The sequence below is a fragment of the Hyposmocoma kahamanoa genome, unplaced genomic scaffold (assembly GCF_003589595.1).
Source record: "Hyposmocoma kahamanoa isolate Upper Pololo Valley unplaced genomic scaffold, ASM358959v1 72664, whole genome shotgun sequence".
Lineage (NCBI taxonomy): Eukaryota > Metazoa > Arthropoda > Insecta > Lepidoptera > Cosmopterigidae > Hyposmocoma > Hyposmocoma kahamanoa.
Genome location: NW_020653866.1, coordinates 1 through 10,588, shown reverse-complemented (window position 1 = coordinate 10,588; position 10,588 = coordinate 1). Strand labels below are relative to the sequence as shown.

General features: G+C 45.0%; 1 protein-coding gene across 1 annotated transcript; it reads left to right on the top strand.

Annotated features, from left to right (window-relative positions):
* The first annotated feature begins 68 nt into the window (after positions 1 to 68).
* LOC113232330 lies at positions 69 to 3,848 on the top strand. Its single transcript, XM_026467007.1, has one exon. It carries the CDS (start codon positions 69 to 71, stop codon positions 3,846 to 3,848), a length of 3,780 nt encoding a protein of 1,259 aa, XP_026322792.1.
* Positions 3,849 to 10,588: the final 6,740 nt, after the last annotated feature.

Genomic DNA, 10,588 nt, shown 5'->3' with positions numbered 1-10,588 from the left:
TTTTTTTCTCATAATCCGCCCCCACATTTTCTGGTCCTTCAGCAGCCGGATTACATCAAGAAAGAACAATGCCAGTTACCAGAAGCGCAAAATCATACCCCGTGAATACCCAAGAATCCTCGTCCACTGCTCCAACCTGTTCGACGGGCACCGACACGATCACGGGGACCGAAAAGACCGCTACAACTTCAGAACACACGCGCTCCACGTACGCCACACGTACAACCGGTGCAACTGTGGAAACCGACGTGACGATCAGACAAATCGACGCTGCGCCGACTGCCACCTCGCCAGTCTCCCAACTAGTAGAGAGACCCGAAGCCGGCGCCACTACAAGCGAAGCACCACGGAGAATATGCTCTCCTAAATCTGTTCGATCTTTTCGATCCGGTTCTTCGAACAGTCGTCGTAAGAAGCTAGCGGAAGCGCAACAAGAATTATTGAAGCTGAAAATCGATTTATTATCTGCAAAGATCGCGGCAATGGAAGAGGAATCGGACGAAGACGATCCAGAGGAAGCCACGATCCGCGAGGAACGCACATCGGAGTGGATTCGCACAAGCACTATTGGGTTGAGAAGAGAAGAGCAGGAAGACTACACTGCCGCCACACGTACGAAGGAAGATATATTGAAGGGAAGACCTGCCGAATCACAGGCGCCGCCGCCGACGCGCGACGTCATTCGACAGGAAAAAATCTCCACGTACGCGGCACCTGCAACAGCTGGGACCAGGTGCCCCCCCACCAACTACGCGGGGGGAGCGCCCCCCTCTACATACGTCACGCACACAAGTGAGAGACAACAGCCGCAATACTATCGTAACAACGACGGCCACCTGGAACATAAGCCGCCGAGCGACATATGTTACGAAAAGTTAGCAACGGCGATCACTACTGCGGCACGAGCGATTCAACCCACTACTGCAAGACTTCAAGAATTACCCATATTCAACGGTTCGTCAAGCGACTGGCTGCCGTTCAAGACAGCCTATGAGGAATCTGCAGGACTGCTTACAGAACAAGAGAACCTGGCGAGGCTCCGGAGGAGCTTGAAAGGCACCGCTAGGGAAGCAGCTCAATGTTTATTCGTCGGAGCCACGTCCTCCAACGAAGTAATGAGCTTACTGACATCAAGGTTCGGTCGTTCGGACGCGCTCGCACTGGCCGAACTGAGTAAGCTACGCACCCTTCCACGTCTGGGCGAACATCCGAGAGACATCTGCAACTTCGCATCGAAGATCATCAACGTCACGGCCACATTGAAGGCGCTAAACAGACCGCATTATCTACACAATGCCGAGATAGTACGCGCCGTGGTTGAGAAGCTGCCTTCAGCATTGCGCTATCGATACTATGACTTTGCTGCGGAACAGCCAGAATACCAACCTGACCTAGTAACCCTGACCGAGTTCATGCAACGCACAGCTGCACGTTGTGGGAGCTACGCGCCCGTCGAGAACACACCTGTGGAAGACCGGCGGGAGCCAGCAGGCAGGAGACCCATGAAGAGCTGCCACACTCAAATAGCGAAGCCAGCCGCGCACGAACAAGTTACTACGTGTCCTATTTGCGACAAGACGGGTCATCATGCGGCGCAATGCGACGAAATGAAGACAGCAGATGTGACCACCAGGTGGGACGTAGCACGCAAACACAGGCTATGTTTCCGCTGTTTACGAACACGCAAATTTCGCCATACGTGTAAGAACAAGAGGTGCGGCATCGACGGTTGCGAGTACATGCATCATTCACTGCTGCATGGCACTCCACCCTCATCAAAGGAGAAGAAAGAAGCTCCTGCATCATTTGTTGTGGCATCAGCAAAAGACAGAAGCAACACCACCGCGCTACTGAAGGTACTCCCTGTGCAAGTGAGGGGCCCCAAGGGTACGTGCAACGCACTCGCACTACTGGACGACGGGTCAACGTGCAGCCTGATTGAGGCGGCGCTAGCAAGAAGGATCGGCGCAGCGGGTACACCAGCACCCTTTTACATTGAGGGTGTAGCCGGCACGCGAATCAACGTTGGCGAATCGCAACAAGTACGCATTTCTCTGCGCGGGCGCGACACGAATGAGCATACAATAACAGCCCGCACCATGAACAACTTGAAGCTATCGCCGCAAGCAGTGCCACGTAACGTCATACGAGCTTGCCCCCACCTGCACGACTTAGAAGAGCATCTCATCTACGAAGAGGGATCACCTACGATACTGCTGGGTCAAGACAACTGGCATCTTTTACTCACACATGCCGTGCGACAAGGGGACCGACACCAACCGATCGCAACACTCACCGATTTAGGTTGGGTTCTACACGGCACTAAGAGATCGAGTGAAAGAGTCAACACCCACAAAGTACTCCACGCTGTCGCCCCTGATGATGAAGAGTCCATGGAGCAGATGATGAGGGAACACTTCAGCCTCGAGTCATTGGCTGTCACACCGAGACGCAGCCACAACGACGACGAGCGACGAGCACTGCAACAACTAGAAGATAAAACCCGCCGTTTACCGGCGGGAGGCTTTGAAACCGGTCTTCTATGGCGTAACGAGCACGTTCATCCACCTGACAGCTACGACGTGGCGTTAAGAAGATTGGAACTAGTTGAAAAGAAACTCGACCGCGACGAGGTACTGAAAAAGAGATACGAAAAACAGTTACAAACACTGTTCGACAACGACTACGCAGAAATAGCGCCACCCCATAAGAACCCGAAGACTTGGTATTTACCCCATTTCGCCGTCATCAATCCACAGAAGCCAGAGAAGCTCAGATTGGTCCACGACGCCGCTGCCAAAGCCAAAGGAGTCAGCCTGAACGACATGCTACTACCAGGCCCGGACTTAATACAATCCCTGCCCGGCGTGTTGATGAAGTTCCGTCAGCGACCAGTAGCGGTAGCAGCCGACATCAGAGACATGTTTCTTCGTGTGACCATACGAGAGGAAGATAGAGACATGCAACGCTTCCTGTGGAGAGGAGACGACCGAGATCGCCAACCGACCGAGTACCGTATGAAGAGTGTCATATTCGGCGCCACATCATCTCCCTGTACTGCTATCTACGTAAAGGACAAGAACGCGGAACACTTTCGTGCTCAGTACCCCGAGGCGACAGCGGCAATCATCGACAACCATTACGTCGACGACTACCTAGCGAGTTTTGACGACGAAGGAGCGGCCGTACGCATATCCACACAAGTTGCGTACATACACAGCCGCGCGAACTACTTCCTGCAACGTTGGGCATCAAACTCGCGCCGAGTACTAAGCACGCTATCACCGGGGTCGAAAGGCGACATACTACAACTGGACAGCACGAAAGTACTGGGCATGGTGTGGCAACCAGAGGAAGACACCCTGTCTTTCAACATCAACACTCACAAAACACCGGCGGAAGTATACAACGGGGCAAGAACACCAACTAAAAGGGAGGCGCTACGCACTACGATGTCCATATTTGATCCATTGGGCATCGCCACTCCAGTCACCATACAAGCGAAGCGCATCATACAAGACACGTGGCGCTCAGGCATCGATTGGGACACCCCGTTAGAAGCGCCCGAAGCGGACGCCTGGAGCAGATGGCTGGAAGATGTACGACGACTCGCCAAGATAAAAGTACCGCGCTGCTATATGAAACTTAGTCACGCGCGCGGCATCCAGTTACACACAGTGAGCAACAACGGTCACCAGCCGTGCTTGATGGAGACCACCCGTGGGTGCGACTGTATATCGCCTGGATACACAAACAGACGCACCACGGAGGCTTCGGCATCACCACCAGCGAGGTACGACAGCACTACTGGCTCCTACGACTACGCAACGCTGTGCGAAGCGAACTGAAACGTTGCCGAGTGTGCCGCATCATGAGAGCCACGCCTCCACAACCCTCGACTGGAAACCATCCGCCCAGCCGCCTCGCTCACCATCAACGCCCGTTCACATACACCGGGCTGGATTTCTTCGGCCCACTCCAAGTCACAGTAGGCCGCACACGACAAAAAAGATACGGAGCGATCTTCACCTGCCTAACCACGAGAGCGGTCCACGTCGAGGTCGCCGGAGATCTGAGCACCGACTCCGCCATCATGGCACTCTGTCGCTTCATATCGCGACGCGGATGCCCGACGGAGCTGTGGTCTGACCAGGGAACCAATCTCCGCGGCGCGGACGCCGAGCTACAGAGGGCAGCACTAGAAGCTATACAGGAAGACGCCAGTATCCGGTTCATCAAGTGGAGATACATACCGCCGAGCGCACCGTTCATGGGAGGAGCATGGGAGCGTCTGGTACGAAGCATCAAAACAGCTCTGTACACCGTACTGCACGAACGCGCCCCGAAAGAAGAGGTCCTGCACACTCTATTGGTCGAGGCAGAGCACACCCTCAACAGCCGCCCTCTCACCCATGTATCCACTGCTCCAGAAGACGAGAACCCCCTGACTCCGAACCACTTCCTACTGGGGGGTCCCTCACGAGTACCACTGCCTGGAGCCTTCACGGACACTGACATCGACGGGCGCAAGATCTGGCGGACCAGCCAACGACTGGCCGACATGTTCTGGTCACGCTGGATAAGAGAATACCTCCCTGATCTCCAGCACAGACGAACTCCGAGAGCCACCAACGGCGCGCTACAACTGGGAGACTTGGTGTTCATAGCCGACGGGACGCTACCACGCAACACCTGGCCCCGCGGCATCATTGTGGCTACATACCCAGGCCCCGACGGAGAAATAAGGGCGGTCGACGTGCGGACAAACAGAGGAGTTCTGCGCCGTCCTACAAAGAAGCTGGTAATCATTGAAACGGGAGGCAACGAGACAACGAAGCGCGAACCCTAGGACTTTCCAGCTACAAGCTGCGGCGGGAGAATATGTTCAGGACGAAAACGTGTTCGCGCCCATGTGATTTTTAATATTGTAAATTTATTATTGTGATTTATTATTATAATTTGGTGTTGTTAATTTAGTTTAAGGTTTGGTAAATAAACGAGAGGGAGAGAGGGGTTTTGCTTGGAGTCTGTAGGGTTCTCCCGTCCCGCTCCTGCATTGGTGCCGTCCCGCTCGCACACTTGAATAGAATGCGAGCGGCACGGCGGGCCAGCGATGATATAAAAAGCGGAGCGTTGGGAGCGGAACGACATTCCAAAATTGACTGCACAAGACTCCGAAGGCGTTCCAAATCTCACCGCGATCCAAGCAAAACCAAGACCAAGAAGCTCAATTTACAACCAGGCGTTTTTTTCTCATAATCCGCCCCCACAATAATATTAGGGCTAACCGCGAAAACTAAAAAAATAAGAAAAAAAAATTATTTATTAAAACATTTGAAATTTTTAAATTCTTTTGCGTTTCTCTAATGTGTTACGCATTTTTTTGTTCTCGGCTTTCCGCGGTGAACGATTTTATCTTTTGTCTTTAAAACGGGAAAACTTATAAAAAGGAAATTTGGGAACGGGATTAGTTAATTGTTAGTTAATCGTAGATCAATGACTCTCCATTTAACAGCCGTGTCTAAGCATACAACCATTCACCTTTAACTGTGCCTACTGTCGTCGACTCAAGCACTAACCGCGCGGAGCCAAAGTAATTAGAGCTGTTTGTTACATACGACTTTTAAACGCTTAATAATTACACTACCCGACTTCAAGGAACCCTAACTCTAATTTAGGGAGGTGTAATAAGACTTAGGGAATTAGGGTCTCTAATTTAAGCGACGTTTACTAGTAAAAGTTAATCGGCGGGCCGAGCAGAAGCGTCTTTTTCGCTCTTATTGCATAGACATTAAAGCGTTTCCGTGTCGATAAGTGTGGTGACTCCCTAAAGAGAAGCCGTGATAGTCTCGTTTGACCTACCGCCTGTCAAGTAGAGGCCGTGGGTTCGAATCTCGGCTCTTGAGTTTCTCGGAACTTATTATTATGAACTTTTCGGTGAAGGACAACATCGTGATGAAATCTTCGAATGTTTACAGTCCTTGTAAAACATAAATCCCAACCCGCCTGTGAGGAGACTCGTGCCCAGCAGTGGAACGTATAAATTGGTTGATGATAGAATGTATGACTCCCTAAAGACTGGCGACTTTATTGCGATTGAATTGCTGACGCGCTGCTAAAAAAGCGGTTACACACGGCGACGCGATGCGGTCGCTAATCGTATACCTTTACACACGCGCGCGATTCCAAGCAGCGATGCAAGCGTGCGGCTGCATTGATACAAACTTCTACTACTCGATACAAACTTCTTCTACTACTGCCACTTGTTTAGACAACATTTATACCAACGCCGTACCTAGTAATAAATCTATTATAAATAAATTAACTTCAGATCACTGCGGTCAATTGGCCACTTTTAATATAACTGTTGACAAAATGCCGAAAAAGGATATCACATGTGTTCCGATAAATAATGGTCGACTTAAAGCTTATAGAAATAACGTAATGCTTAAACTAACTGACATTCCGTACGTTAACGATCCCAATAAATTGTATAATTCAGTTTTCAACATAGTGAAAAGTGAACGTGATAATGTTTTTAAGTCCAAAATCATAACTATTAATAATTCATTGAAATTTAGTGAATGGGCGACTGTGGGAATTCACAAAAGTAGACAAAGGCTATATGATCTTTACGATGAAAGAACTTATAACACTAGTAACAGTTTTAATGATTTTGTTAGGAAATATTCGAAAATGTTTAAACGTGTTTGTGTGGCAGCCAAAGCAATGTTTATTAGTAATAAAATAAAAAGCAGCGCGAATGTAGTAAAAACGACTTGGAATATTATAAATAGCGAAACTTGAAGGGTCAAACCTCGTAACTTAGATTTTCAACTAAGATTTAATGACAAAATTGTAAACACAGACGCAGAAGTTGCTAAAATATTTGAAAATTTTTTTACCGACATTCCAATTTTGACTACTAATTCGTTAAATTCATCTCCCACGGCCGCTGAATCCTTACTAAAAGAAAATAATGCAGTTAGTATCACTAATTTAAGGTTCCGTCATGTATTTCCAAACGATATTGTTAAAGCCTTTAAGTCTATAAATATAAAAAATACTGCTGATCTTGATGGTCTTTCAGTCAGAGTAATTAGTTCTATAGTTGATTGTATTGCGCCTTACTTAGCCTGTGTCTTTAATAAATGTGTTGATGATGGTGTCTTTCCTGACCTCATGAAGCAAAGTAAAGTTATTCCACTTTTCAAATCTGGTAGTATTTCTGACCCCACCAATTTCAGACCTATATCAATACTACCAACTCTCAGTAAAATATTTGAAAAAATTATTCTAAATCAGATGTTTGCACATTTTTATAGTAATAATTTAATGTCTCCTAAACAATTTGGTTTCACTCGGGGTCGCTCTACAACCGACGCTGGTGTCGAGTTGATTAATCATATATTTGATGCATGGGAAGTATCACATGATGCTATTGGTGTATTCTGTGACCTTTCCAAAGCTTTTGATTGTGTGCACCATGATACACTGGTCAGGAAACTTCGCCATTATGGTGTGGCGGGACGTGATCTCGACCTTCTTAAATCGTATTTGCGTGGTAGGGTACAGAGGGTCGATGTTAACGGTACGAGATCGTCAGGATCTGCAATTAGCATGGGTGTCCCTCAAGGTTCAATTCTAGGCCCATTTTTATTTTTAGTTTATATTAATGACTTACCTAGCCTTATGGAGGGTATAAAACATGAGATAGTATTGTTTGCTGATGATACTTCCTTATTATTTAAAGTTAAAAGGCACCAATGTTCCTACGACGATGTGAACAATGCTATATCTAAAGTAGTTGATTGGTTTGCTGTTAATAACCTACTTCTTAATGAGAAAAAAACAAATTGTGTGAAGTTTACATTACCCAATGTTAGAGAGACGGTTACAAACATTGTAGTTAGAAACGAAAAATTTAATCTTGTGGATACAGTTGTATTTCTAGGTATAACGTTAGATGCTAAATTGCAATGGGGTCCCCATATAAGTAAGTTGTCAAAACGGCTCAGCTCTGCAGTGTACGCGATTAAAAAAATAAGGAAACTTTCAGACGTCGAAACCGCTAGATTGGTTTACTTCAGCTACTTTCACAGTCTAATGACATACGGCATTTTGCTTTGGGGTAATGCCGCCGATATCAATAGAATCTTTGTCCTGCAGAAACGTGCAGTTAGGGCAATTTACAATCTGGGCCCCAAAGTATCTTTGAGAGATAAGTTTAAGGAAATTAACATTCTTACACTAGCCTCACAATACATTTATGAAAATATAATTTATGTTAAAAGGAATAGTAATTTCTTTATGAAAAATAGTGACAGACATAACATTAATACGAGGAATAAAAATAAACTAGCTTTTCTTGATAGTCGTCTTCACAAAGTCAAACAATCATTTAAGGGGCAATGTATACGCTTCTATAACAAGATTCCGGTTGATATACAAAATTTGCCTTTCACGAGGTTTAAAACTATAGTGAAACAAAAACTTTATACTAAAGGTTATTATACAACTTCTGCGTACTTGGATGACAAAAATCCGTGGTAGTAACCCGTTTAGCTCATGGAGGTAGTCTCAATCTGATGTTTCAAATAAAAAAATATTGTAAATGTTATTTACAAAGAGCAACTCCTAGAGTTTCTTGCTCATTCTTCTCAGGGGAATCTGCCTTACGAATGAGCGGTAGAGTTTAACCATTGTGACGATTTCAAGTGTAATAATGCTTACCTATGAAATAAAGATTATTTTGAATTTGAATTTGAATTTGAAACCCGCGTTTATATCGATGCAGTCGCCTATAAATCGCAAGATGCAATCGCGTGTTTTATGTACGCGATTTTACATCGCTGCTAAGAGTCGCAGTGTATAACCACTCTTAGGTTTTAAAATTAAATTTATTAGAAATTCCCAGCAGTGAACCTGTTCCAAGCAGGGGAATTCGCCTTACGTTATAATCCTATATCTATGGTTATAATCACAGACCACATAAGTTATAACAGATGTTTGATGAGTACTTTCAACAAAAGCGGCCCGTACCAAAATAGTCGATTTTTGTCTTTAGTAAGCTGCATTTAGAATGAGCTAACCACAGGCGATTCGCAACCCCTACCACCCCGGCCCGTAAAGGGTAGCTGCTGCATACTTTAAATCAACCGCAAAACGGCGGCTATCTGGTTTCGCAAATTAGAAAATTACTCAGTTTAAAAGCAGATTTTATGATGAAAATTACTATTCTGTGTTGCCAAATAAATAACCTCCGTATGGTAATACGGACTACTAAAAAACTAAAAAATTCCAATTAAAATGCAATAACGCACCGCAAACTCTGTACTTGTAAAGCACAAACGAATTTTTTGATGTAGGCAGGTACTTGCATAAATATGATTCAGTTTGAATGATTCTAATTGTAACGTTTACTATGAAATTATTCTTTAATGTATTGTTTAAGAACATTTACAATCAGGGTACACTGCCGACTATTACTAGAAAAATAACACAAAAATACGATGGAAAAATATTAATAATATTTTGAAGATTAAGATCTCGTGATTTAGTACTATTTAACTGGAAATAAAATAAAAAAAAGTAGTAACAATTATCTAACCTACATTTTTTTCTTACGCACACTCGTTCATAGCCCCGCACTAGGGAAACTCTGTATCGCCGGGTGCCATGGATACACACATAGATAACCACAAATTACACCCGAACTCCCAAAATAAAAAATACATATAGACCATACAAATATTTCTCCTGGCCCGGGAATCGAACCCGGGACTTCAGCGTGGCAGTCCGGTATGGTAACCGTATGGTAGGCCGCGGAGAGGCAGTTAAATCAGATACTAATATGAAATACGAGTTAAATACCTGAAAATCAACTTTCATAACTTTTTTACAAGAAAAACCGATCTCAAAAGTTCTTGGAATTACAACTATTTTATAGTTTCTAGAAATCGGTTATCGGAAAGTGCGCGAAACCGGATTCATTGATTGTTTTACAAACAGATGCATCAAAGCTAGGTTCAGGCGCCGTTTTGTCTAATAGTAATGGCAAGGTAGTCGCGTACGCAAGCCGTAATCTAAGACCAGTTGAAACACGATACTTAGTCATCGAACTCGAACTACTGGTTATTGTGTGGACTGTGCGCGTCATATTAGGCCCTATTTTTATGGCAAGAAGTTTCAAATAAAAACTGACCACAGGCCTTTGATTTATTTATTTAATATGACCGATCCATCAAGCTGTTTAACAAAGTTTAGACTCTATTTGGAAGAGTATGATTTCGGGATTTATTATTTTTCAGGACGACATAACGCAGCTGCAGATGCATTGAGCCGTATACCGATGGGACTCTAAGGAATTGAAAGATATACATGAGCATGTATATGTATATATGTAGCTAAAAATAGTTCTTTTGTTTTTGTGCCCGATAAATTGGTTATTTATGCAATGTCTCGATCGTTATCTACCGTAAGTGTGTTAGCGAGAGAATCACAACATTTTTGTAAAGAAATAAAATTGAACAAGCTCGTTGTTATAAAAAGAAAGCGTGATAAAAATTTTGTAAATATATTATTGAAG